General features: G+C 54.8%; 2 protein-coding genes across 5 annotated transcripts in view; both read left to right on the top strand.

The window, feature by feature from the left end:
* The window catches only part of TOP1 (DNA topoisomerase I), a 67,463-nt gene extending 64,692 nt beyond the window's left edge, over nt 1-2,771 (top strand). Inside the window, exons 19-21 of the mRNA XM_063404642.1 lie at nt 277-371; nt 1,077-1,226; nt 1,364-2,771. Coding sequence (XP_063260712.1) covers nt 277-371; nt 1,077-1,226; nt 1,364-1,466 — 348 coding nt within the window. The 3' untranslated portion in view covers nt 1,467-2,771. The remainder of the gene's footprint in view (nt 1-276; nt 372-1,076; nt 1,227-1,363) is intronic.
* Nucleotides 2,772-7,294: 4,523 nt separating this feature from the next.
* PLCG1 (phospholipase C gamma 1) overlaps nt 7,295-27,711 on the top strand; it is a 41,561-nt gene continuing 21,144 nt past the window's right edge. For 3 of the 4 annotated variants that reach the window (XM_063404635.1, XM_063404633.1, XM_063404634.1), the window contains exons 1-4: nt 7,296-7,603; nt 25,041-25,193; nt 25,517-25,610; nt 26,069-26,116. In XM_063404635.1, the coding sequence (XP_063260705.1) occupies nt 7,402-7,603; nt 25,041-25,193; nt 25,517-25,610; nt 26,069-26,116 (497 nt within the window). In that variant the 5' untranslated portion in view covers nt 7,296-7,401. Of the gene's footprint in view, nt 7,604-25,040; nt 25,194-25,516; nt 25,611-26,068; nt 26,117-27,711 lie in introns of all 4 variants that reach the window. The other variant, XM_063404632.1, reaches the window with a different exon arrangement.

Below are 27,711 nucleotides of genomic sequence, written 5' to 3'. Positions count from 1 at the left end.
AATTCCTAGGCCTGCATGGTTGTAGCTGTGTGAGAAAGCTCCCAGCACCAGCTTGTCTTTGGAAATGAGTGAGGCCCTGTTTTCTGAGGGGGATGTCTCACCGCACTTGGCTGTGCAGTGGCCAGTGGCCTGACTGCTCTGCAGGAGCAGATCTGACTGCTGGTAGATTCTGAACGTGGTCACAGACTGGCTTCCTGGGTCACACTGCCCAGGGGTGACTGACACAGCTGTCAGCAGCTTGTTCTCAGTGCTGCCATGTGGTTTTGCCTCTCCTAGATTGATGCCAAGAAGGAGCAATTAGCTGATGCCAGGAGGGAACTGAAAAGCGCCAAAGCTGATGCCAAGGTCCGGAGGGATGAGAAGTCTAAAAAGTAAGGCTGCTGTTGCTGGGCTGTGCAATGCTTCCAGAAGGGGGCCTTCACCCTGTATTCCACTTTCCTGGCCTGTGATTTGGGAAGGCTTTCTTTTGCTCTTTTCATGCTGTGCATGAGGAAATGGCCACGTGTGGGGTGGGCTGAGCTGCAGTTCCTGACTGGTCACTCATGGCCAGCCCTGGGGGCCGAGCCCCCGCCAGTGCTCACCCACCCTGTTGCTGCCAGGAGCAGAGTGCAGCACTGCTCCCTTCCTGGGGAGCCAGGCCCTGCACAGTGCATTAACTGAGTTAACCCCGAGTTCTGCACTCCCTGCTGGAAGCCCTCGGCTCAGACCATGTGCTGGGGCTCCTGTGGGCTCTGCAGAGCAGCCCCGGGGGAGCTGAGTTCCAGGAGCTCTGGAAGCAGCATCACAGCATGACATACTGAGGGATAGATGGGCTGGTGTGGGAGTGGGTGCAGCATCAGAACAGTTCAGGCTGTTGCTTCCAACCCTTTAAAACAAAACTGCTGCTTAAGATTCCTGCTCTGCCTCTTGGAAAATGTCAGTTCTTAATTGCATGTGCTGAGTGTGTTGTCACCATCTGTGCTGACACAGCTGCCCTGTGTGGCTGGTGGCATTGCTTACCTTGAGCAGAGTCCTTTGGCTTCCCACAGTGCTGGCAGGGCACTGGGAATTCAGAGCTTTATTCTTTGCCACCCCAGGACAGTAGAGAGCAAGAAGAAAGCAGTGCAGAGGATCGAGGAGCAACTGATGAAGCTGGAGGTTCAGGCTACAGATAGGGAGGAGAACAAGCAGATCGCTTTGGGCACCTCCAAACTCAACTATCTGGATCCCAGGATCTCTGTTGCTTGGTAAGCACCTGCCTGGGGTTTGCTGGGGTGATCCACCCCACCCCTTCACCTCTGTCTTGTCCCCCCACATAGCAACAAGGGCAGGGTCTCTGGCCTTCCTTTTTTCCCTGACTCTAACAGCATCTCCTCTCCTGCAGGTGTAAGAAGTGGGGAATTCCTATAGAGAAGATATATAACAAAACCCAGCGAGAGAAATTTGCCTGGGCTATCGACATGGCAGAGGAAGACTATGAGTTTTAACCTGTTTTTATTGAGCTGAATTTTATGGGAAAAGGGAGTAGCCTGGTTTTTAGGGAGATTGATAAACTGTGAGCCTTACTTGTCCTTGGATGCTGGGGAAGGGGGAGGAAAGGGGCAAGTGAGCATCAGATAAAACAGCCAACATCTTGCAGAAAGCATAACCTGGAAATATCTTAAAGGAGCTGAGCCAGTTGTCCTATGGACAACTTATTTAAAAATGTTTCAGAGATCCAAATTCTAGCTGTCTGGTTTGTGTGGTTTTTCTCTTGAGGCAGGGCAAGTGGATGGGGGATTTGTCAACCTTCCGCCAGGCAAATTCACCATCACACTGAGAGCGTGGGAATCTTTAGCTACTGTATACAAAATCCAATTATATTGGTGCGTTTTTACAGTTAGGGTTTTGCAATAACTTCTATATTTTAATAGAAAATGGACTCCTTAACCCCTGCCCTTCCCCTCCCCCTCCCGCCCCATTTCAGAATTTAACAAATAAACAAAACTTAAGGAACCCAACGCACCTGTTACAGCTGTCACTATAGTCATGGAAATACCCAAATCTTTCTCAATTTGTCACTTGAAACAGTCGTGGCATTGGAACATGTATTACAAATATCCACCACATTTGTTCAGAGCAAATCATGATGGGAAATCGGCCTCCTGACTTGAGTGTTCCTATTTTAAATGTGAATTTTTATTTCTTTTTAATTATTTTAAAATATTTAAACAGTTTTCTTTCTTTATGATCTTAAAGATCGTCTAGGTTTGGGGAGTGGGTGGGGGGAGGGGGCCGTGTGATGGAAAGATGTGTGTGGAATTTGAGGACAAATGAAATTGGAAACAAATGACATTCCCATCACCCTTTGTTCTGAACACGCTCTGTACACTTCCAAGAATTGTCTACTTTTTAGGTTTGTCAGACTGTTTTACCTTTCCCCCCCTCCTTTTTTTCTAAGCCCCATTCCCCTCTTTTACTTGAAAGATTTTATTGTGTAAAAAGAAGTTTCACAGGTCAATAAAATTTCGAGGGAAATGAGCATTGGTCCAAAAAGGAAAATAATCAAGATTTTAGGGCTTTTATTTTTTTCTTTTGTAATTGTGTAAAAAAATTTTAAAAATTAAAAAGCAGAATTTTAATGTGAAACCTTTTTTTGCTATAATCATTAGTCTTAGAGGCATTGTTAGCGTAGTGTGTGTGCAAGACCATTTCCTGCAGCCTTTCCTCAACAAGTATCTTCTATTTTTATCATGAATTCCCTTTTAATCAACTGTAGGTTATTTAAAATAAATTCCTACAACTTAACTGAGTGTTGGTGTCTCTGTGTTCTTTCACCTCCAGCCCTGCACGTGAGGCCCTCGTGCTCGCTGGGCTGGGGGCGATGGTGGGGTGCAATTCCTGTTGCCAGCCCCAGCAGGAATTCCTGAAGGATGTGGCCCATCCCTGCACCCTCTGTGCTCACTGTGGGTTTCCATGCAGGCACAGCTCAGAGTTTGCTTTGTCCTGGGAAAAGCCCTGCCCAGGAGAGCAGGGGCAGGGGGATGCAGTGACACCGGAGCTGCTCGTTCTGGTTTCTCTGCTGCCTTTTATTCAGCCCCAGCCCTCTGCTCAGATCAGGAAGGAGGGAGAGCAGCTCCTTCCCTTTCACGGCTGGAGGGGCAGGAGGCTGGGCAGGGACATGGGTGATGAGGCTGATGGATGCATCCTCTCCCCGACACTGGGAGCAGCCCTGGCCTGGTGTCCTTGGGGGTTGGGGAGCACACCCAGCCCTGGCTCCTCTGCAAGCCCCTCCCTGTGGCCCCAGAGCTGGGGTGGGCTCCCAGAGCTGGGGTGGGCTCCCAGACCCCCGAGGGTGGCTGTGGGGCCAGGCTTAGGCAGCTGAGCAGCCTCTGGGCAGCCAGCCCCGAGCGGGGCTTCCTGCTGCTCGCTGCGATCCTGCAGGCACTTTGTTGTGGCTGCACACACTCAGAGTTTGGCAGGAGCTGCCGTCTGCTCTCTGGGGCCTTTCCAAGGTGCAGCGGTGAAAATGCCAGCGGAGAGGGAAAGGGGCTCATTGTGCTCCTGACCTGCCCGTGCCTAAACAATGCAGCCTGTAAAAATATCATTTCTATTTATACAGCCCTCCTTCCCGCCTGCAGACCTGGCCCAGTTATCCCACATCTTACAAATTCCAGAACCTTACGCCACTGACCAGGGAATTGTGGAATGCAGTGGGATGTTCTGCCACAGAGGGGGTTCCCCACCCACCCCAGCATTGCTGCTGGCAGATCCACCTTCTCCCTGGGCACGGTGGGGAGCTGTGGCCAGGCTGGGAGACCTGTGCTCTGCCTGAGGTGCAGGGCCAGGCTGATGTCCAAGGCTGGAGCCTGCTGTGCCTCTCTGCCAGCAAGGAGAAGGATGCTGGTGCAAAACCCACCCTTGAAAATACCCCCAGTTCCCTCCCAGCCCTGGGGAGCACAGGCTCTGTCCCAGGCAGGGAGCTGAGGAGGGTTTAATCATTGGTTCTGCCTGTGGCACAGCCGGGTGAGGACCACGCACCCCACACTTTCTGTGGAGAATTCCCAGACCCCACTGACTGACTGTGCAAGCAGAAATGGCCACAAATGTGCCACATCCTGTCTCACATCCCTCTGCTGCAGCGCCTGTGCCTGCCCCAGTGCCACCACCCCACTTCGGCTTTCCTGTCCCACGGCAGGGCCTGTTCGGCAGCCAGGGAAACTGAGGCAGCCGTGATATGAGCGGTGGAGAGGGCAAAATGTAGGCGCATCCATGGACAAGGCCTGACGGCCAAGGGGAGGTGCAAAACCCTGCAGGATGCAGCCCCATCCCCCTTGAAGTCTTAAGGATTCCAGAGCTGAAAATTGAAACCAGGTGGATTCGATATTAAAAACGTGTGTGCTCCCTGCACAACACTGGGGAGCGGGCACAGGGACCCCGGAGCTGCCCTGGGTTTCTCACCCGGTGCTGTTTGTCATCCAGAGGGAATTGCGATGCCTGGAAGGGGCAGGGGCTGTGGGGGAGGCACGGCTTTGCCCAGCTCCCCGGAGAGCTCCGCAGCAGCTCCGGGCCCCGGGCGGGTCTGCCCCCATCCCCGGCACAGCCCCGCGCCCGGGCAGCTCCGCACCGCCTTCCGCAGGGCCTGCCGCACCCTGCAGCGCCAGGGAAGCTCTTCTTTCCCCCGGGGTGATTTTCTCAGCTGGTGTTGTCTTTACGCAGCCCGGAGCAGGCAGGAATGAATAAATAACCCGGAGAGGGGCGTCTCTCCAGGGACTGCACCGCTCCGGGTGAGCATCGGGCACCTCCTGTCAATGCCCGGTGTCCAGGGAGAGGGAGGCACCCGTGCCCAGACACCGGGGCCAGAGGGACGCTGGGCTGCAGGGACCCCCCACACTTGCCTGTGGGGTGGCCTCAGAGCGCTGCTTCCCTGGATTTTGTTCCACAGGCCTTGAGCATGCCTGGGGCTGTCCTTAAGCCAGAGGTCACCTGGCCGGTGGCCTGCTCCTGGTGGGAGGATGCAGCTGCTCCACGAATCCTGCAGGATATGGGGGATGGCATCCCGTGCTCAGGAACTGTGAAGGGGGAGGTGCTGGGGCCACTCTGAGGGGAAAATCCCCCTTTTCCCCGAGGTGGGAGAACTGCAAGGGGAGATTGCAGAACCCCCAGGCTTCCACACCATATGATGAATGCAATCCAGGGAATTTGTTCAAAAGCAAGAATATAATGAATAGCAAAAGCAAGAATATAATGCTTTCTTCAAAAGGAAGGAATATAATGGAAGATATATAATTTAAGATATATAATTTTGCTGCCCTTAGGGGGGGAAAGGTGATTGTTCACAGCCTGGCTGGTACAGGAGCTGGGACCACCAAATGGGGCTGCCAGGCAGCAGGCACACAAAGGCTGTCAAATTTCCTGTGCTGTCAACCAGTGAAATTCCTTGGCATGCAGCATCTTAGACACAGAGAGCTAATGCCAGGCTGAGAGGTGATCAGTCAAACTTGGAAAATAAAAATTATCCATCACAAACAACCCACTGGAAACCACATCCTCCACGAGCTGGTCCCAGCCTCCTGGAGCTCCAGAGCTGAGGACACACCTTGCTGGGTGCTCCCCATCAGCAGGAACAGGCAGTGTTTGGGAGCGAGGGAGTTACCTTTTCTGCTTCTTCGGTGGCCACGCTCCCTTCTCAGGTTTTGCCCTCAAAAACAAGGGTGTGCCCATAGTGCTCTGCTATTTTAAGACCACTGGGAGCCTGCTGCTTCCTGCCGGTCCCAAGCAAGGCCATTACACAAGCCAGGAGCAGCTTCCCTGGTGGCCACGGCAGCTCACCCCGGAGAGAACGAGCCCCAGAGCGCTGTGCCAGCACCAAGCACAGGCTCAGAGCTCTGGCGCAGCTGAGCACACCCCCAGCATCCTGCAGTGCTGTCCTCATTTCTGTCAGGGCAGGTTTGGGCTCTCACCCTGGTGTGTCTGTCCGTGCCTGTTTGATGCCCAGGTGCCAGCTAGGATCCTAAACAACCCCATAGGGCTCCTACTGTGTGTGCACATTGTGCTGGGGAATGTCCCTGTGGAGGCAGGTGAAGCCACAGGACAGAGGGAGCTGCTCACAAGCAGGATCCACTCAGGGATGGGCCCCTCACTTGGAAAATGATGCCGCTCCCAGTCCCAGCTGTGAGCTGGGGGGGTGAGATAAGGACTGCTGAGCACAGGCTGCCTTGCCATAGGGCTGTGGACACGTGTGTATGTACGTGTGTGTATTCACAGAATCACTACGTTTGGAAAAAAAATATCATAGGATCAATTAGGTTGGAAAAAATCCTCTAAGATCATCAGGTCCAAGCATTAACTCCTATTTATATATAAAAATGGGACAGCCTGAGCACCCAGTGTGCCATGGGGTGCCCTGATGGAAAGGAGGGCACAGGGAAGAAGGTCAGTGGCATACAGAAAGGGAAATTGCAGGCTTTAACCACATGAATGGAGCAAACTGCACTGAAACGCTTCCCAATTCAACCACTTATCCCCTCGCTAACCCTGCTTTTGTGTGGTCTCTAACCCTGTTTTTTGTGGGGCCGGAGAGCAGCTGGAGAGTGTCCAGTGACCCCCGGCTCCCATCACATCCCCCAGGGCCGGGCTGCCACAGGCCACCCTGCCAGCCCCATCCCGCTTTCCATGCCAGCACGGACCCAGCTGGGATCTGTGTGGAGGAAACTACAGCACAAGCAGACCTGGCCTCATCAAGAAGCCACACTAAGGTGCCAGCGGCAGCCACACGGAGGGGTCTGTCCCCAGGAAAAGCCACCGTGGGATGCAGTGTTGGGACCCCACATGTGCCACGCCAGGATCCCATGCAAACCCTGCAGTGGGTGCTCGGGCCCTAAGGTATCCTGTGGGGTGTGTGGCACACAGGGGGACCTGTGGGGTGCAGGGTGGTCCCCCAGCCCTGCCATGGGGTGTAGGGTCCCCCGGTCCCCCAGGTGCGGAGGATGGCGCGGTTCCCAGGCGCGCTGGGTGGTTTGTGGCACGGGCATCCCGCACCACGCAAGGGGCCCCGAGGCCCCGCTGCCCCGGGGGCCAGGGATGCTCCGGCCCCGAGCATCCGGCCCGCAGCACCGGGTGCGTGTTCTCCCCACGGACCCCGAGCCCCCGGCCCGCAGCACCGGGTGCGTGTTCTCCCCACGGACCCCGAGCCCCCGGCCCGCAGCACCGGGTGCGCTCCCCCCGCCGACCCCCGCGCTGCGCGTCCCGCGCCCGCCCCCCGCGCCGGCCCCGCTCCGCCCCTTCTCCTCCCTCGTCCCTCCTCGTTCCTCGCTCCTCCTCCTTCTCCCTCTCCTCCTCCTGCTCTCTCTCCTCCTCCTCCTCCCCTGCTCCCCTCCCGCGGCGGTGGCGCGGGGCGCGGCGGGGCTCGGGCGCTCCCGCTCCCCTTTGTTCGCCGCGCCGATGGCGGCCGGGCCGGGCGGCGGCCCCGGGGCGCCCAGCGAGGCGGAGGCGGCGCAGCTGTGCCGCAGCCTGGAGGTGGGCACCGTCATGACCCTCTTCTACTCCAAAAAGTCGCAGCGACCCGAGCGGAAAACTTTCCAGGTGAAGCTGGAGACGCGGCAGGTCACCTGGAGCCGCGGCTCCGAGAAGGTCGAGGGCGCCGGTGAGTGCGCGGCGGGGGGAGCCCGGCGGGAAGGGGCGGCCGGGGGGCTGCGCTCCCCGGGCGGGCGTGCGGGGCCGGAGCCCTCCCGGGAGCCGCCGTTCGGGGGCTCGGTGGCCAGGAGGAAGGAGAAAAAAAAATAATGAAAAATAATGAACTTCCAGGCTGTCCGTGCCCGGGATCTGCCCGCGGGCAGCCTGGGGGGCTAAGAGGGGTCCGGGTCCCAGCGTGGGGCCGGCCGCGGCCGCCGTGTGCGCGGGGGATGCGCGGGCCGGTCCCGCCACCGCCCCCGCCCAGCGCCGCCTCCCAACTTTCCGCATCCCCGTTCGGCACCAAACTTCCCCTGGGATAAAGAAGGTGTTTTCCCGGGTGCTGCCTTGGCGAGCGGCACCTAAGGGCTGTGGGGAGCCTCGGAAGGAGGCAGGATTAGTGTGAGCCCTTTTGCGGTTGCACCTCGGAGCAACAGATGAGACCAAACGGAAAAGGTGAAAAAGTAGGAAAACCAACACAAAATATCGTACTGTAGTTCCGTCCTCTTCCCCGCTGCCCTCTGCACACCAGCCCCGGGTTCCCGTGCTGGATGGGGAGAAGGAGGACAGAGGAAAGAAAGAAACCTGAGTGTAAAATGAGAAAGATGAGTGGGAAGGGGGTGAGACCTGGCGTGCGCTGCACTCTTAACCTTGCTGTTGGTTTCCCAGGTTTTCTTAAATTCCCCTTCCTGCCCCCGTGTGCACCAGCACAAGGACAGGGTCTCTGTTCTGTGCTGGATGTGAGAAAGAGGGGACATGCACAAAGGCCAGGTGGTGGGAGGGCTGGTGCTGCCGTGGCACTGGCCCTCCCCAGCTGAGGGATGTGACTGAGGCCAGGGAAGGGTTGTCATCTCTCCTGATAAGTGCTGCTGGACCAAGGTGGAAAGATGGGATGCTGTCAGTAGCAGTAGCAGGGGCTTAGATGAGGAAAGGGCATGGAGATGGTGGCCACATTTCTGTGGCAGGTCCACAAAATGCCAGTTTGGGGTTTTGGTTTGCCCTAAGACCCTTCTACCTTCTGCCCTGTGGTGTCTCCAGGCAGATCTGGAGGGAGCCTTGGGCTCCTTTAGCATCATGAGGATGTGAAGCTCCCCCATCTCTTTCCCAGCATGGCCTCTGGGAGTGATGAGGCACTGTGAGAGGGAGGAGAGAGCAGTGTTCTATTGACCCTGGGCTTAAGTTGTTCTTAAACTAAGGCACAGCAAACGTTGGTTTTGCTGGGGAGATTCTGGGTAGGAGCCTACAGCCCACGTGTGCCTGTGGTGGACAGAGGTGCCCACTGGTGTCTGCATGGGTGATTGATTTGGGGACAGACCTGGGGGTGTCCCTGTAACCTGGGACCTTAACTTGGGGAAAATCTGGAGAACTGCAGCTTCTGTGCCAGAACTGTGGGTCTAACAATGATAAAGCTGTGGCTGCAAGGAATTCTTGTGCTGTGCAGACATCCAGGAGCAGACCAGTGAATGCAAAGAGAGTGCCCCAGGGACTGAAATGATTGTGTTTCTTCTAATGCCACAGAGGAAAACTCCTTAGGGCTTCTCTACTGTGCCACAGGCAAATTGTCTAGCTGCTGGTTTTGGGTTCTGGGTTCCCCACGTTCTGGGCTCCCAATGCTCATGGTGTTCCCACACTACCTGTGACCCTCCCAGGGGGCAAGGTGGGCCTGGCTGGACTCAGAGACCATCAGGCTGAAGGGCTGCTGTATCTTCAGCCCATCTCTCTGATGCCAGAGCCTCTCCCCATGGCATCCTCTCTCACCAGAGCATCTCACCCTGTCCTCAGTCCCCTCCTCTGGTGTCACCCAGCACCCTGAGCTTGCAGGGCTGAGGGGCAGAGCTTTGCTGTAACACTTCCTGGACAGAAGTGTGGGGCTCCAGCTGGAAATATCAGCCTGTGTACACAAATAGTGACTGGGTTTCTAGGCAGGCAAGGCAAAGCCATGGGATCGATGGCCAGCAGTACTGGATTCTTGGCCAGCTTCCCTATTTTTATCTGGATGTGCTTTCTGGGCAGAAAGAGGATGCCTGGGAAAAGCCAGGTATGTGACATCTCCACTTCATGTGGCAAATACACCAATGTATTCCTTCATGGCTCTTCCCCTTGAGGTCAACATTGCCATGGTGAGAACCAGAGGGGAACTAATCTGGAGTTGAGCTCATCACTTTCAGTTCAAGGTAGTTTCAGCCATGGGCAATGACTGATCCAGTTCTCCCCATGCCAGCATAGGGAGCAGTAGGCTGGGTTTTGCTTTTTGTGGTGGTACTGGTTTGGCCTCAGCTTGCATTGTGAGAAGAGTAGCCAGCTGTCAGGAGGTGAGATGTTCCTTCACATGGAGCAGCATCTCCACCAAATGGTGTCTGGGGACTTAGAGGTCAAAGATTGCTGTGTTTGTGGGGCAGTAATGGATGTTCTTGTGTTTCTTGAGAGCTGGAGACCACCAGGGAGTTTTAGACCACCCTGGATACACGTTAATTGTCTAAGTAGGAATGAATCTGGGTTTTTATCCATTTCAGAACAGGTGAATAGCGACAGTATATCACATATGGAGGTTTTGGGCTCGGGGCCTGTCTGTGTGGATGACCAGGTCTTGGAGAGGTTTGTCTCCATGGACAGCAAGTGCAGAGTATCTGTGCTCCTTTCTCTGCTCTTGCTGGGTTGTGCAGAAGTGAGACGTGTGTTTGTCCCAGGGAGGGGTGGGTGAGGATGGGGGACCTGGCTCCATGGCTGACAGTGTTGGCAGGAGCACAGCCCCCGTGGCTGCAGCTTGGGAAGCTCCTGTTGCATGGTGGGCAGTGCAGGAGGGGACAGAGGAACAGCTGGCTCATCTGCAGGTGGCCTCAAGCACGTGGGCTGAAGCTGCAGTGTGCCAGGAGGAGAGGGCTCTGGGCACAGCCACTGCCATCGTCCCTTGGTGTGGTGGTGCTCCTTTTGGAGCTGTGCCATCACTGTCACAGGTGTTGAGGAGCAGCTGCTGCCCCAGGAGCAGAACTTCTGTGAGAACTTCTGATCTCTGCTGAGCTCTGGGGGGTTGCAACAGGCAACCAGTTCTTTGCTTTAAAAACAATGTTTCGGTGGTGCTTGGCTTTCTGTGCACACTGATGTGAAGCTTAGAGGGGAGCAGAGCCTGAGCTGGCTGAGGGTCATCCCACTGCTGGAGAGAGGTCCAGGGACCCCTGTCCTCTGTGCCTTTGATGCCTCAACATGTGGTGCTGTTGGTCTGAGTTCCCTCACTCTGCCATGCTGCCGTGCCTAGAGGTGATGTGCCACCCTTTATTTCAAATTACTGAAGGCAGCAGGGTCTGACTGATCTCTGCAAGGAACTTCTGGCACTTAAGGATGAAGGCCTCTCTGCTTCAGCATCTCCTGACAGCAGGGAGGTTGGGCCAGGGGGATGCTGGCTGGGGAGGAGCCTGTGTGGCTGTGGCACCTGGGGACACGGTTCAGTGGTGGACCTGGCAGTGCTGGGTTAATGGTTGGGCTGGGTGGTCTTAGAGGACTTGTCCTGCCCTAATGATTCTCTGAAGGGTTGGGTGGCATCATATGTGCTGTAGATGGACAGGTGACCAGCTGGCCTCTTTGGCCACCATGGGGCTGCCCAGCCTTGCCTGCCCGTGAGCCAGGCAGTGCAGGGGGCCCGGGAGCAGGGAGCCCTGCTGCTGTGCCAGCCCTGTCCTCGTCCCCTGCCTTGTGCCCCTTGTGTGGCGCTTTGTGAGCGCTGCATAAAGGCACTGTGTGTGTCCCCCACGTCTGCCCTCCGTGAGCAGCTCTGGCTGGGCACAGCAGGGCCCCCAGCCAGCTGGGCTGCCACGTGAAGAGCCTCTTCTCTTGGACAGGACCCTGCTCTTTGCTGGGCTCTCCAGCTCACTCCAGAGTGAGGAGAATCTCCAGGAGCTGAGGGCTGGGGAGGAGGGGTAAGCTCCCCTGGGCAGAGAAGCTTTCCCTACTTCTTCAGAACTGTACAAAATGCAATCCTGGTTTGTGCCTAAGGAAAAAAAAAGCTTCTTTTTTCAATTAATACTTGTTTTTATCCATAGGGTTCCAACCAGGTTTAATTACCAATGCGTTGCTTTCTTGCTAATCAACTCTGCAAAGCTGCAGAGGGCCTGGCTGCCACAATAGGAGTGATAATAATTTTCTATTCCTTTTGTTAAGCACCCAGAGCAAAGTAGACATAATCCCTCAAGTCAGTTGTCTTTTATGCATTTATTTTCTTTTAAACTTCCCGTGTTAACTGATTCTTTATTTTTAATAAAAAAGGGTCTTGTATTCTTACTTTTTCATGCTGGGGGGTTATAGGCCAGCTTCAAATTGAACTGTTTGCCTTGAAACGCGTCAGAAAATTCAGAGAGTTTGCTCAGAGTGAGCTGAAAATTTGGAGCAGATGTTTATTTTATAGGGGAGAGAGAGGAGAAAAAAAAACCTCAAAACCCCCTGGTTGCATTCTTGCTTTCAGTGAAATGAGCTCAGTCCCTTGGAGGTGGAGAAAAGCCATCGCCTGTGCAAAAGAAAAGAAATGAGCTGTAAAATATTAATGCAAAGTGGCTCTGAAGTGTGGCTTGTACTCGCCTCAGCCGTTTCAGGCACCAACCTCTTTCATTAGTCCACTGGGGCACAGCTTTTTTAATTACATTTTTTTGGGGCCATTTGCTTAAGCTGAGGAGCCTGGAGCTCTTAAGAAGCGAGTGAGCTAGAAATGGTCTTCAAGGGTAAAATAACTTGAGAGTGAGCTCCTCTTGGGGTGCAGGATGGCTCTTGCACTGGAGGGTCCCCTCCTGCTCCACCACCCACTCATGCAGGATGCAGCCCCTGCAGTGGGCAGGAGCAGGAGGAGGGAGCTCCCCCTGAGGTCCCTGGAGCAGGGGGTGCAGAAGGGCTGGGGTGGGAAGGGGAGAGCGTGGCTTGTGACTGTCAGGATGGTTGAAGCTTCCCCTGCTGATGCTCAGCTGTGGGAGTTTCTTGAGGGCAAGTTTTTTCCTGCTTATGAGGGCATTTGTGCTACACACAAAGCAAGTGAGCTCTGCTCTGCCTTCACCTCCAGACTGAAACAGCCTCTCCCTTCACTTCACATCCCTTTGTCATCCCATTTTTACTCTTGGTAGCATCTCCCAGGAGGAGCAGGTTAGAAACCCCCTCCCCATGCAGTAAGACACGTTACCTCCTCCCTTGGCATCTCAAAAGCTTCTCTGCAGCCTGGGGAGCAGCTGGAAGTTGGCTGGCTCGAGAGGCCAGTGATTTCCTCTGGTACCTGCACCCACATCATCCGTCCATCTGGTTCCTTCCTCTGTGGATACAGCCACGGGGAAGGAATCACCTTATGGGGTTCAAGCCCACTAATTAGAATGTGCTGGAGAGGTTTTGCAAAGTGTTGCACTGATTATTTCTCACCAACATCAAGGGGCTGAATTTTTCAGGGCTTGGCTTTCTCCTTGCCTGTTGGCTGGACACCATGTGTGGCGGCAGGAGCACCAGAGCTGGATCTGAGCATCTGGCCTTGCAGAGTGCCTGCCAGGAGGTGCCATGCTCTGCTCTGTCACCTCCTGTCCCCGGGGGCTGTTCTGTCATGGGATTTTACACAGGACTTTAATGTGCCCCGTGTCCAAGCTGAGGAGCTGAGCCCAACCCAGTCTTGGGTGTCTCTGCTGCTGTTTGGGCTGCCTTGCCTTGCAGAGCAGGATGGTCACCCTTATCTCAAAGCCTTTGCTGGGCTCTGCTATCTGATGGCAGTGGCTGCACTGTGAACAGCCCCAGGACATGCTGGCTGTCAGTGATGCCCCTGGGCTGTCCCCTGTGAGCAGGCTGTGACCTCCTGCATATCTTACAGATTGCAGACACAGGAGGAAGGGCTCTGCAGCCTTGGCAGGAGTCAGTGCTAAAGTCCTCTGCCCTGAGCACTCCTGAGGTCCCAGTCCCCAGGTGCTGCATGGGGCAGAGCAGGCTTGGCCACTGAGTTGCCCAGGAGAGCAGACTCTGTGTAAATTCTGTGTTCTTAGGACCCTGGGCACTGCTCTCTGGCTGGGACCTTCCCCTCCAGGGAGCACTAGGGCTGTTGTTTTGGAACTGATCCATGCCAAAGTGTGCTGTGATGGGCAGCCTGGCCAGGATGTAAACCTTGGGAACACTTGGAATGGAGCAGGAGCTCTCAGAACAGACCCTCACGTGTGACTGCCTTGCAGTTTTGGCTGCATCACATAAACTTCTGCCTGAGTTGCAGGGCTGTTGATGAGCTGCAGCAGCTCAGCCTGTGGATGGCAACTTCAGAAGCTGCTGGGAGTGGAACAGTTTGACTGTGTGTCCAGCTCCTCTGTCTCTGCCAAAGTGGGATCCTGCTGGTGCTGGCTTGTCAGGCAGTTTGTGCTGAGCATCTCGTCCAGGCCATGGGACTGGCAGGCAGGAGCTGTGAGATCTCCTCCAGATCAGCCTGTGATTGTTCCTGCAGGGCTGTAGGAATACCCCAGCACTGCACTGGTGGTGAGCTGTACTCTGGTAGGTGAAGAGGCCAACAGTGACAGTCTGTGCTTAATGCTGGGTCAGCCAAGAGCTGGGCTGCTGGTTTTGGGCTCAGAGGTGTGTGACAGTGGCTCTAGGAGCTGAGTGGCCTGGCAGGGCTGCAGCCAGCCCCCATGCTGTGTCCCTGCTCCTCAGCTGCTGCAGGTTTTGTGAGACCCAGTGTAAAGCTCGCAGTGAAGGAGGGTGTGGGGGGAGTCCAGGAAGGACTTGCAGCGTGTGGTGAGGAGGTGTGGGCCTTTGAGCACAGAAAACCCGAGCAGCTCTGAGTTTAAAAACCATTGGCTGCACCTTACCATGCAGTAGACGGAAATGGGTGAAGTCAGTGGAGAAGAATTTTTACTTTTCTAGTGCTCTCTGAGGTCTAAGGGCAATAGAAATCAGAAAATTTTGAAGCTCTTACAATGCTTTTGAAAAATTCCCCCCCACATCCTCCTGTCTTCCCCTTGGCCAAGCAGGCTTGGCAAGTGGATGGTAGAAGATGATGCTGGAATAGAGCAACTAGAGGGATACCTGTCTAGAGAAGGATAAAAGGAGACAGCAGCTCTGTGTGTTCAACACATGTACAGCAGCTGTATGGAGAGAGCTGTGTGGTGCCTGACATCTGGGGATGCTCACAGAAACCTGTGACTGCCCCAGCAAACCTGTGAGGCTCCTCAGCTCACCTGGCCATGGTGCCTGCTGCTGCTGGTGTCCCATATGAGATCAGCTGAGGATCCAGCACATCCTATGCCCGTGCCTGTCCTGCCTGCACGGGGTGGGTGGGTGATCTCACGGCTTTTCCCTGCTCATCTGTTCCGCCCAGCGTGGTTTTGGTTTTGCTGCCGGAGGTGTTACATCAGACAGTGGTGAGAGAGCATCTTCCAGACCAGGGAGAGCCCTCAGCAAGGGGCATGGTGACAGCAGCCAATCCTAAAGGGACTCTGTAGTGCTGGAAAAAGCTGTCCTTCTAAGTGGTTTTAATCTTTAAAACCATAGGTTTTAATCTTTAAAACCTATTTTGCACAAAGTGCTGTTTTATGTGGAAAAAGCTTTTAGACATTGATTCCAATGAGCAACTTCCTCCTTTCTGAGAATTTTCAGCCTTTCTGAAGATCCCCCAGGGCTTGGAACTCTAGGCCAGGGCTGTCTGCTTCTGATCTGCCAGGCTCATCCCTCCTGTCCCAGGTGTCCTTATCTCTGAGCACCTTGCTGCCTCTCAATCAAGGACACAATAGATGTCCTTGTCATCTGTTGGGCACCTTGATGCAGTGGATGGCAGGAGGGTTCAGGATTGTGGAGCATCCTGAGCACCCAAACAGCCACGGGCTGATGTCTCTAGCAGAAGCTGGCCCCTCTAAAGTCGGCAGAGCTTTAAGGATGCTGCCAGTCCATATTCTGATAGTCTCTGTGATTTTCAAACTGCTTTTTAGCTCCATCTCTCCTGCCCCTGTGATCTGGTGGCTCTTTAGCCTAATCTGGGGTCCTGAATTTGTCTGGCTGGGGAGCCATGGAGAGCCTTCCAGAATGTGGGATTAACCTCTCCCTTGTTTTCCTCCTCAGGTCCTGCCTTCTGTTTGTAAACACTTGTGGCTCTGAGGTTTTGGTCAGTCCCTTCTTGTGCTGTCAGTAGGGTGCCCCCGAGCGTTCCTGGCTGCCCAAGCATCCCTGGAGGGATGGCTGCAGGAAGGGCACTGTGCTCTGGGTGACCCACAGCGATGCTGTGGATGCTCTGCTGCCTCCTGCCTCTGGGAGCTGCTCCAGCTGTCCTGCTCCCCATCTTTGCTGGAGCTCCTCTGATCCCCTCCTGTGCTCCTCTCCTCCTGGGATTTCCCTGTGCAGAGCCCCATCCTGCTCCCTCTGAGCATCACCCCGTGCCAGGGCCACACCAGCCAGAGCTGGAAATTCCCACATCAAGGAAGGCTGTCACTGAGGCTGTGCTCCGCAGGGACGCTGGGCAGAACAGCTGCTTGAAAGTCTTTTTCCTGTTTACTTGCTCCCAGCCGTGCTGATGGTGTGGTGATTAAAGGACATCCCCCCTGCATGTGCTGGTGCATCCTTCATCCCTCCTCCTCCTCCTCCTCCTCACCTCTGGTGCTGTAATCCTCAGCCCAGCTCAGATAACGGGGCTGGCTGCAGGTGGGGGCTTGGCCGTGCTGGGGGCAGGGAATGTCCTAGAGGACTTTGACCCCCTTGGCTCCCTGCCCTGAAAGCCTGCACCCCATAAATCTGCTTCCCAGCTGGCGGGAGGTGGAGCAGGGACTGGCTGGGTTTGTTTGCTGAGCATTTGGGCACTGCCTCTCAAGGTCCTTCTTGGTGTGAGCCTCTCGTGCCCCTGGGATCATCAGAGCAGAACACAGAGCCTGCTGCCTTGTCTGTCCAAGCTCCTGTGCTTGGATACTTGTCCCTTAGACATCACTCGTCCACCTCTGGCTCCTCCTGCCAGGATTCCAGGGCACTCTGGATACACCCTCCTTCTCTCCTGAGCTTGCAGTCCTTGTCCTGTAAATCCCTGCCAGCCCACAGCCCTCCTCATCTTCAGAAGACAAAAAACCTGTGCCACTGGTTCCAAAACAGAACCCAAGCAGTGCCAGGGCAGTGGGGAGTTGGCTTTGTTTGTCTCTGTGTCCCAATAAAGCAGCAGAAATTGACTTTTTTGGTTTTTTTCCTCTTCCATGTCTCACATGTCAGCCTGTTCTCAAGGTCTCATTGCCAGTAGGAATGTTGTCACTGTAATCCCCTGCAGCTCAGGCTCTGGGGCATGTTGTGAAGAGGTCTAGAGGTGAGGGAATGAAATTTCTGGAACATTGATACATCAGGTTTGATATGAACCATGGAGCAGGTTGGAGTACAAACAGGAAGAGGTCTCCAGTTCTGGAGGCCAAATAAATCCCAGGTGAGGTCATGTAAAAAGAACAATTCCAAGTTGTTTCACACCATCACCATGAGCTTCTGCTTCTCCCCCATAAACTGAAAATGCTGTCACCTGCCAGGGCAGTGTGTGGCTCCTATAATGTCTGCTCAGTGCCTGGACATCTTCAGCTGGATGGTGCTGTGAGGAGGTGCCATTGGCTGGTTATCCCCCAAAATCTTGCCTTGGCATTGGAGGGTGAAACCAGCCCAGGGGGCTCCCATCGTGGTTAGTACAGATAAAGCAAATCTAGTGGGAAGGAAGAGGAGTCACAGTTTCCATTTCTAACCACATTGGGACAGGTTTGATTTCACAGCAGCTGCTCTGCTAACTCTGCGTCTGTTTGTGTTGGGGTGGGTAGAAGCGACTCAGGTGGAGAATCCGAGGAGGAGGTGACAGGGGGAGGTGACAGGAGGAGGTGGCTCCCTGCATTTATTGGTTGAGATGGTCCAGCCCGTGGGGCTCTCTGCAGACAGTGGCACTGAGGGAGATTGAGGGGAGGGCACACGTCTGGAAGTCACATCTGTCTGTGCTCTGGCAAATACTCAACCCTGCCAGTCTCAGAACAGCTTTTGAGTTGAGCATGGGATAGGAAGAGATCAGGCTGTTGTGGTGACCTCAAACAGCTCAGCAGCAGCAGGTGGGATCTTTCTCCCATCCTTCTCTTCCCAGTGTTGCCCTCACACTGCAGAGTTCAAGCCCTGGGACAGGGACAGGCCACTTCCCTGCTGCCCACTGGGGGTCCTGGCCAACAGGCACCTCTGCTGTAAATCACTGTCATGGAAACTTGATTGCGTGGTGTGGTGGGGTGGATGAGAACTGCGTCACAGCATTTGAACATCACTGACATTTGATGCCACTGTGACAAATCTTTTCTGTCCTTTGGTTTTCACTCCTTGCCTTTGTGCCCTGTCCTGGGAGGTAACGTGTGGTCACTCTTGTCTCCAATTGCTTTGTGACAGGACATGACCCCTGGGCATGAAATTTGGGAAGGCACCTTTGTTGAGTGCAGAAATCCCCAAATTGCTCCAAGGAGAGTTTGCTGGTGTTGGACACTCGGGTCCCCAGATCCACCTCAGCCAGGGCTTCCTCACTGGCCCTGCCAGGCTCTGGCTGTCAGGCTGTGGGCTGTGCATTCAGAGCTGCTGGATTGCCACGTTTGCCTTCTGTCCTGCTTGGTTTCTGACTTGGTCCCATCCCCTTCCCCTCACTGGCAGTGAGCACTCTGGCTGGCTGAGAGCCTGGGGACATCGGTGACCCTGTAAGGCCCAGGAGAGGGATGCAGAGCTGTTGCACAGAAGGGTTCCCTGTTCACCCCTTCCATGAAGGACACCTGCCTGTAGAGCAGCTTCCTGAGCCTCTCACCCTCTTCCATGCTGAGACACAGCATGTATTGGTGCCTCATCAATCTGTCCCTGCCCACCTGGGGATCTCATTACAGCTGTAAGGAGATCTTCCCTGGAGGGAGGAAGAGTGGCAAAGGCAGGGGCTGTGCTCACAGATCTTCATCCCATCCTCCCTCTGGTTTATTCTGCTCCTTTAAGGTCATTGCATTTCCCACCCAGCAGGGCTGAGAGGGATGGAACCTGTGGTGCCATGCAGAGGAAAGGTCACCTTGGGGGTGGATTGTGGAGTCCTCCCTAGACCAGCTGTCCAGAGCCCCAGTGCTGAGCTTCCCTTTTCCAGATGAGTCAGTGGAACTTCGTGCCTCTCAGACAGGGCGATGACTGAAGGGTCTCTCTGCTGGCTGCTACCGGCCTGGTTTCATCTGGGACAGGGACACCAACATCTTCAGAGCAGCATCTGTACAAGCAAAACCAGAGCTTTGCCTCAGCTGGAGCAGCTCTGGCTCTTTGGGGTGGAAATGTGTTCCCATGTCCTGTATGGTGACTGCAATGAGTCCAGGGCTCTCAGAGGTGCCAGCCTTGGTGTGGGAGTGGGTACAACCAGCAGCCCTGAATGCCCAGCCTAGGATTTGGTACAAAACCCCACAGCTCCACAAAGACAAAATTCCCATGGAGGACAAGAGGGGGCCCCAACACATTCCAGGGTGTGGAATTCCAAGGATTGATGGAGCCCTTGCCTGGCATTTGCCCTCTGCTGCCTGTCTCCTCCAGCTCCCCACCACTGGCTGTGGGCAGAGGCTGTAAGGTAGCAGCATCCTGCTTTGCTCACTTGGAGGATCAGCTTTGGTTTTTTACTCATATTTTCTTGCAGCTGAGGGTGAGCGGGAGAGATGTGCTGACGATAACAGGTCAGGCAGCTGCCAGCCCACAGCTGCCTCTGCTTCTCACATCAAGAGGATGTTCAAGAGCTCTTGAAGGCCACCTGCGTGAGGCTGATGCTGGCAGGGCAGCTTGGGAAGAGGCCACCGTGCCCTGTAGGAGCTGTGTCTAGGCAGGACCTGTGCCTCCCTGCTCCAGCCCCTAACGTGGGGTATGTGTGGGGTGGAGGAGGGAAGGGCTCTTCCTCACATGCTTTCCCCCAGCCCACAGAGCAATGTGGCAGCATCTCCTAATCTCCCTGCACATCTCCTGCAGCTTCCTCTGCAGGTGATAAGGATTTTGGAGGGGGGAACAGGGGTGGGAGGAAGAGAGGCTCAGAAGCCACAGGACATGTGACTGGGGGGCACAGCAGAGGCTGTGGCAGGCAGAGGCTTGGGCAGGAAGCCCCGGTGCCCACAGAGCAGCCAGTGTGTCCCTGTGTGCCCCCGTGGGCTGCCTGGGCATGCTGGGGCACTGCTGCCTGGGTGCCACTTCCCAGGTGGTGTCTAAGCTCTCTGCCAGGTCCTCTCACTCCACACTGAGTGACAGGGATTGCTGAGCCAGGCTCTGAGTTGGGGTCCAGGCTAGCCCCAGTCACCCTGGCTAATCAGGAACTCCCTGTTGTCCCATCTCCAGCCCACTAAGCTGTTTTTGCCCCCAGCATCTCCTCTCCCAAGGTGCTTTCTGCATGGATGTTGCTGGCTCTGGGGTAGTGATGTTAAGACAGTTGCTTCATAGCAAAAAATCCAGTGGCTTGGAGCAAAAAATCCAGTTTGCTGACAGGTGAGATGAAGCACCTTGTTAGAGCAACCTGAGACACAGCTGAGCTGAGTCTGGAGGGGAAAATAGCTTTACCTGCATCTTCTCTTGAGGCAGAAATACCACCTGCATGTTGTAGCAACAAGGGCAGTGGGACCCACTGGTCCTCTGGGCACCAGGATGGCTCCTCCCTGGCACAACAAGGGAGGTGAGAGAACGTTTCACAGGGATTTGAGTGCTTAACTGAAAGGGAAGAGTCGCCTTTTAGTTCCTAGGGGGTGAGGGATGCCCTGGGGCACAAGGTGCTGCTGGTTTGGTGATTGTTTGCCTCCTTGGATGCCTCAGCCGTGCTCCCTGTCCTCTGAAAAACCAGTTAAGGTCAAATGAGAGGCCTCAGCTGGTTTCTTGTTGTCCTGTCTGGATAAGCCATCTGTTAATGGCCCTGGCTCTTCCTCTGGAAACCTGATAGGCGATGCTGTCTGCTTTGGGCTTGTCGATGAAGGGCAGCTTGTGGCCTTGAGAGGTCGAGCTGGTGTCACTCTGAACAGCAATCCCAGCGTGAGATGCGCTCCTGATTTGTCGGGCTGACACTGGGCTTCTGGCGAGGGGGATGCGGAGGGCAGGACCGCGCTCGGGGCGTTCATTACGGGTGCGGGGCAGTCCCAGCAGGCGAATGCCGGCCCGGGTGGGGCTGTGTGCCTGATCCCCCCAGCCCCACACGGGATGTGCAGGGGCTGGAGGGGCGGCCAGCCACAGGCATCCCAGGGGAGAGGAGAGCCTGGCAGGGAGAGGAGCCAGCCAGCTTGGCAGGGAGGAAATGTTACTAGAAAGGGGACGGAGCAGGATCTGCACAAACCCCATCTCCTTTATCGTTATCAGGATTGTCTGCCTGATCCCCCGCAGCCCCACACGGGGACATGCAGGGGCCGGAGGGGCGGCCAGCCACAGCCATCCCAGGGGAGAGGAGAGCCTGGCAGGGAGAGGAGCCAGCCATAGCATCTATGAGGAGGGGGAAATGTTACCAGAAAGGGGACGGAGCAGGATCTGCACAAACCCCATCTCCTTTATCGTTATCAGGATTGTGTGCCTGATGCCCCGCAGCCCCACACGGGGCAGCCCCGGGCTGGGCAGGCCGGAGGGGCTCGCAGAGCAGCCGAGGGCAGGCCGGGCTCCAGCCTGCGGTGCTGAGGGCTCTGGCCCCCGGCCAGCGGAGCACTCAGCCGGCCCCGCCGCTCCCGCCTCTCCGGGGACTCGTGGCCGGGTTTTGTTCTCCGTGCAGGCGGTGTTGGGTTGCAGCAGCAGAGCCGAGGCAGGGGCAGGGGCAGGGCTGCTCGGGGGATCATCCCGGTGTGTGCCGGCAGGAGCAGCCGAGCCGGGACCCTCCTGCAGCTCCTGACAGCCACTGCGGGCCCAGCATCCACTTCAGGGGCTTCCACTGAAATATTGAGAGGGAGGAGGCACTGCTTGACTCTCCACGCTGTTGCATAATGGGTTTTTCTTGTGTTTTACTCACATGCACATACATGTCTTTTTCCTCTTTCTCCCTGGGGGCCACCTGACCCTCCGGTGCCCCCTCCAGTGATGGGAAGCCTGGAGATGACCACATGGCTGTGCTCAGTGGGATCCACAGCGCTAAATAGCAGGAAGAGTCTTTTTTTTTAACCTCTTTTTCTTTGCCAGAGTGAGTAGGCTGCAGGCTTTTCCGCTGCCCCCAGGCAGGATCAGTCCGTGTCCGCCAGCTGAGGTCAGGCTGGGCTGGCAGTGACCCTGTGGCTCTCACTGTACCCTTTCTCCCCAGGGAGACATAGACCCAGCAGTGCCTGTTGAGGGGGTGGGTGTTGGCTTGGAGGCTGTCCCTGATAAACCCATCCTGGAAAGTAATCTGGCTAAATGTTCTTTTTGTCAGCTTTTTAATTTTTTTTTTTAATCAGTTTTCCATTTTCCCAAAAATCCTCTGGAGGTGGCGATTTTGCAACCCTCGGAGCCTGTTCCAGGCTGTCTTTATCCTTACACATTACAACACCCTATCCATCAGCGGGTAAATGAGGCTTGGATGAAGTTTCAGTTTTAAATGACTTCAAGGGTGGATCTGGTTTTCATGTAACCAGAGGGTAATTTGGTGGGTTTTTTTCTTACATAGTGAAGGAGGTGGATCTGGGGTCAGCTTTTTCTTTCTGATGCAACCCACTCCTGCCAAAAGGAGGGTTCTTTGCCCAGAAATGTGACCCTTTTTTTTTTCTTTCTTTTTTTTTAAATCTTTTTTTTTTCAGCGCTGGAGGCAAAGGGAGGGCCAGGCTGTTTCTTCTGGCAATGGGCTGCAGGGAAGTTTGGGAGGCTGTGAAGGGCACAACTGTTTGTTCAGCCATGAGATGGCTGAGTGTGGAACCATGAGGGGGGTTCAGAGCATCTCTGGGCTGGATGGGCTTTGCTGCCTCCCTCCTGGAGCCTCTCCTGGCTCCTGTCTGCACACCCTCCCAGGAGGGCTGGAGAGGAGCCAGCCCGCTCCAGGCCTCCAAGCTCATCTGTCCCTGCTTGCTGCTGGTTCTTCTCTGAGGCATCCAGCTCTGCCAGGCTGCAGCAGGGTTCATATTCCAGCAGAGAGCTTCCCTCTGCTCTGCTATCACTGTGGACCAAGTTCTTCCCCTCTTGCCACATCCCCGATGGGATAAGGACCAGTCTGTACACTGCCTCTCACAGCACGCCCTGGGAGGGAGCAGCTCGGGGAGGAAGGGATGTGGCTCACCTTGGTGACAGAGGGCTTGTCTCTGGAGGGCTTACCCCGGGTCACCTGCCCTTGTTGTGGAGCTGGGACCCCACCAGGTGCTCAACCCCGTGTCTTTGCCCATGTCCCTGGCAGGCCTTTCCCAGCAAGGACTCAAGGTGCAGCCCCATGTGGGGACACGTGGGTCATGTCACAGAGCCCATGCCCACACTGATTGGGAAAATGCTGCTGAGCGTGTCAGAGTGTGAGACCTGGGCTAGAGCAAAACCCCTCTGCTCCTCCTTTCCCTGGTGGCTCCTGGTCCTGCACTGCCAGAGGGAGGACTGGTGCAGGGAAGCCTGGTTTCAGCCCTTGCTGCTTGGGGATGGTGGCATCAGTGCTTGCTGTGCTTCCTGCTCAGAGTCATTTCCTTCCAGCTGCGAGGGGGCTGGGAAGGTGCTGGAGGCAGCGGGTGGGAGAGGCTGCCCTGCTGCTCTGTGGGTAGGAGAGGCTGCACAAACCAAATCCCATCTGCGTTCCCCAGAACACTCAGGCAGGTTTGGGAGGATGAGAAGAGAGGAGCAAGCAGCTGCAAGCATGCGTGGGCTGGAGGTTCCTGCCCGAGCCTCATGGAGGCTGCCCTTTGCCCTAGGAATTCCCTGCGTGCTTTTGTCCTTGATAAGCACCTCACTTGCTCCGGGGCTCTCTCCACTGCGTGGATTTCAGGTATGTACTCTGTAACACCAGCCCCGCCTCACTGGGGAGTAACCTGCTGGTGCTCTGTGCAGGGAAGGGTGAGCGCGGGGCACAGCCAGCACTGCAGCATCCCACAGTGCAGACAGTGTGCTTGCAGTGTGGTGCAAAGGCAGGCCAGGAATATTCCAGCACCTTCCTCTGGTAGTTATTGCCTGGTAAATTACCATGAAAACCCGTCTGAGAGGTTTTCCCTCACTGTGTTGGTCAAACCCTGCATCCTCCAAGGACAGGATCAGCCTTCAACCCCACTGTGCGTGTCCTGGATGCAAAGACCTGAACTGTGATGTGAGTTTTTACAGGCTGAAATAACCTGCTGTGTCACTAAGGATATGAGCACATGGGTAAGGTTATGGCAGGGCATGCTAACATTTGAACTGCCAGACTGCTCGTTTCCAAAGGATAGATGATGCCCCAATAAGTCACACTCTTGCTTATTTAAGGAAGCTTGTCTGTCCTTCCTTTGCAGCCCCAAGGAACTGGGTCTTTCTGTGATCTTGTCACAACTTGATGAGCTTTGGAGGTTTATCAGATTCATAGAATATCCAGAGTTGGGAGGGACCTACCAGGATCATAAGGTCCAATTCCTGGCTCTGAACAGGACACCCCCAAAATTCATAGAGTGGTCAGTCTGGATTTGTCCTGTGCCAGGCAGTGAGCAGGCTGCCACTGTCTCCAGATGCACCCACAGTGCTGCACAGGAGCAGGATCCAAGAGAGGATCCCACATTCTTTGTGCTTTACAAGTCCTCCCAAAGTCTGCCCTGCCGTGGGGTTTGGAGAGAGCATCGCCTTTCCTGATGCAGTTTAGTGCTATCAGTGGCTGCTGTGAGTGATGAGCAGGTCACATTTCTGTCTAGTTTCGAACTGCAGTAAATAGAAATGAAAGGCGAGACGATCCACAGTGAGTGCAGTAAGTGGAGTTTAATTGGGATGAATTACATGCCAGGTTTGCAGTAATCCCCATCCTGCATTGCTCAGAAGCATCATCTGCTTTGGAAACGTGACTCAGAAATGTTGTTATTTGATTCATTCCCATGAGCATTTAAGAAACTGTTTTTTCCAGGAAGCAAAAATTCTTGGGTTTGGGTTGGGTTTCATTTTTTTTTTGCTTGCTGCTGCTGTTGTTGTTTTCGCTTTGTTCTATGGCAATAGGAGTCCTTTCCCAGAATTTCCTCTGGGAAGGGAGGCTGTGAGATGCTCCCTTACCAGTGTCTCTTCAGCTCCTTCTCCTTGCTTGGCTCTAATGCTCCACCATGCTCACAGCTGCCCCTTCCTGGGGATCCCTGTGGGGGAGACATTCAGCCATTTTTGGGGAACACAGAGGTAAATAAGGGGGTGCTGGATAGGGAAGCCTCCTAGGGAAGTAGGAAGAGGGGGCTGTGCTTACAGGCTGTAGGCCTGGGGCTGCTGTCATGTAATATGTGCTAACCCAGCTCTCCAGATGACTAAATCCACTTCATCTGTGCCCTTCCTTCTCCAATGCTGTGGGAATTCCGAGCTATTCACTAAACATCCCCTTTGTTTTCCCTTTCTCTTAGTGGATATTCGGGAAATCAAAGAGATCCGTCCAGGGAAGAACTCGCGTGACTTTGACCGGTACCAGGAGGATCCGTGCTTCCGACCAGACCACTCCCACTGCTTCATTGTCCTCTATGGCACAGAATTCCGCCTCAAGACCCTCAGCCTGCAAGGTAAAGCTCTGGGACTGAGCCAGAACTTCATCCTCACAGGACCCAAACAGCTTTGCTGCTTGGGGACAAAGTCCCAGCTCTTGGGAACTGAAGGAGGCGGGAGTGGGACATGCAGAGGCAAGAGATGCAGCCAGCCATGGGAGAGGAGTGGGAGCTTGACAGGGAGAGGAGCCAGCCAGAGCATCTGCGGGGGAGGGAATGTTACCAGAAAGGGGATGGAGTGAGGAATAGGGTGTATAAGGTGCTGGGGATAGTCCCAAGAGGTTTGGGTTGGTGACCAAGCCTGTGTGTCCCTTCTTCCCACTCCTATGCACTTTCCACAGCCACTTCTGAGGATGAGGTCAATATGTGGATCAAGGGGCTGAACTGGCTGGTGGCAGACACTCTGAGGGCACCCACCCCCCTGCAGATCGAAAGGTGAGGAAAACCCATCCTTTTCCTGTGCTTGTTTTCCTTTTTCCCCTTTCTGTCTGTTTTGACAGAAAAAGGTGAGCACGGTGACATCTCATTCCTCTCTGAGCCGTGCTGACCCAGCACTTCTGCCTCTGCACCCCAGAGGCTTCATCCTGCTGATGCCACAGTTTGATCCCATGCGTCAGGGAGAAGGAGTTTTACACGAATTGATGTGTCTGTGTGTGCACAGCCTGTATTACCTGTAGCACTTCAGTGCAGAGGCATTTTTAAAGCAGAACTTGTCACCTGTGTGAAAACAGGGTAGGCTGCCTCTGAAAGGGGGCAGAGCTGGGTTCTGTGGTGGGAAGGAGGGATGTGGGAGTGGATGGTGTGGCACTGAGCATGTCGCAGAGGGAGTGTGGAGCAGGGGCTGGTTGTTGAGGAGCTGGGGCTGAGCGTGCCTGTTTGTCCTTCCCATGCAGGTGGCTGCGGAAGCAGTTCTACTCCCTGGACCGCAACCGGGAAGACAGGTAAGGAGTGGGGAACCTGCACCCGTGAGCTGGAAGGGTTCACCTTTGACTTGGAACCCCAGCCTTTTTTTGGATTTTTGTTGGGTTCTTCAGGCTTTTAATGCTTATTTCCAAGGAACCTTAATCCAAGTCCCCAACTTTGCTGGCTGATGTTCACTGAACTAAAAAAAAACATTAAAAAGCTGTCTTGTTTTCCTGACATATTTCTCAGATGTTTAGACCCAGTAACAGCTTGAGAGCCCACAACTGTGAAACACCTTCCCCCCACCTGGCACCACCCGAGGAAGCAGACATCAAAGAGCCATGAGGCAGTTCAGGGCACCCCATCAGGGCTGAACTGGGTGGTGTTTATTACTCTCCACCCTGTTTGTTCTGTTCTTCTTTTCGGAGGCCCATGAGGCCATGGATTATCCCACTGCTTGGCTTGTGGGTATCTTGGGTGAATACTTAGTGTTGTCCTAGCAAGTAAAATGTCACACGTGTCATCAGGAGGTAAGGGAAGGGAACTGGGTCATGATTCACCATGAGATAAGGGAGGGGACATTTTCCTGTTGGGGAGGTGAGTTGCACCGTGCTCTGCTCTCTGTCCCGCTGCCATCACCACTTTTCCAGTCGCAGTGCTGGCTGCCAGCCTGCTCTTACCGAGCTGCTGTTGTTTACCTCCTTTCATCCTTGCTTCTCCCCTGTGATGTTAACTGAGCCCATTAACCTTTCAGCATTGATCCCCGTGTTAATGTGCTCCCCTGGGGGCACGTGGGTCCCACCTGCCCCTTTTCCGTGCTCTGATGTCCAGAGAGAGCTGCCTGAGAGCACTGGGGTCCAGAGCATCCTCTGCTTTGTCCTTGTTGTGTCCCTCCCAGGATAGCCAGCCAGGGGACAAACTCAACCTGTCCAGGAGCAGGGCAGGAGTGTGCTGCATGGGGAGGATCCTGCTGCACTGGACATTTTTGCCTTTGCAGTGATTTATACTGTGGTGTGACAGAGCACTGCTAGGTGCACAGAGACTTTGTGGAGGAGGGGTAAATCCTCACACAGGCAGAAAGGGAAGAAGAGGAGCTTTAATCTGGTGTAGCTGCTCTACATAAGCTACACACCTTTTGAATCCAGGCTTGGGTTGTACACACAGTGGTGACTGGGTACAGTATTTCCTAATTCTGCAATGGAGTGCACTGAGGCAGGGGCAGGGGTAGCTGTGTGGAGGTTTTGGAGGAGGAGTGCAGGAAAAGTGGAAATAATTGGTCCTTTTTCCCCTCTGGTTATGCAGTAAAACTGATGAAATGGCATCCCAACAGTACAAAAAGAGATTGCATGTATAGATCTGTCTGCCCAAGGCAGGTCAGCAGAGCTGACAGCCAGCCTGTTGCATCCCTGTTGTTTCTAGTGATATCATCTTTCTATTAGCATTTAGAATTAAGGCAGCAAAATCCAATTCTTACCTGTCAGCCACAGGGAGAGGTTTCAGTGCAAAACCTTTAATTAGGAGAGCTGCTGCTCCAGCCCAGGCAGTGAGAGGAGCAAAACAGCAACAGAGGGGATTGGAAAGATTTGGGATCTTCCCATTTTACAAACATTTTACAAGCATCCACATGTTTTCT

The sequence above is a fragment of the Prinia subflava genome, chromosome 8 (genome assembly GCF_021018805.1).
Source record: "Prinia subflava isolate CZ2003 ecotype Zambia chromosome 8, Cam_Psub_1.2, whole genome shotgun sequence".
NCBI lineage: Eukaryota > Metazoa > Chordata > Aves > Passeriformes > Cisticolidae > Prinia > Prinia subflava.
The sequence above is the reverse complement of the archived record's forward strand: the minus strand, read 5'-3'. Positions and strand labels throughout refer to the sequence as shown.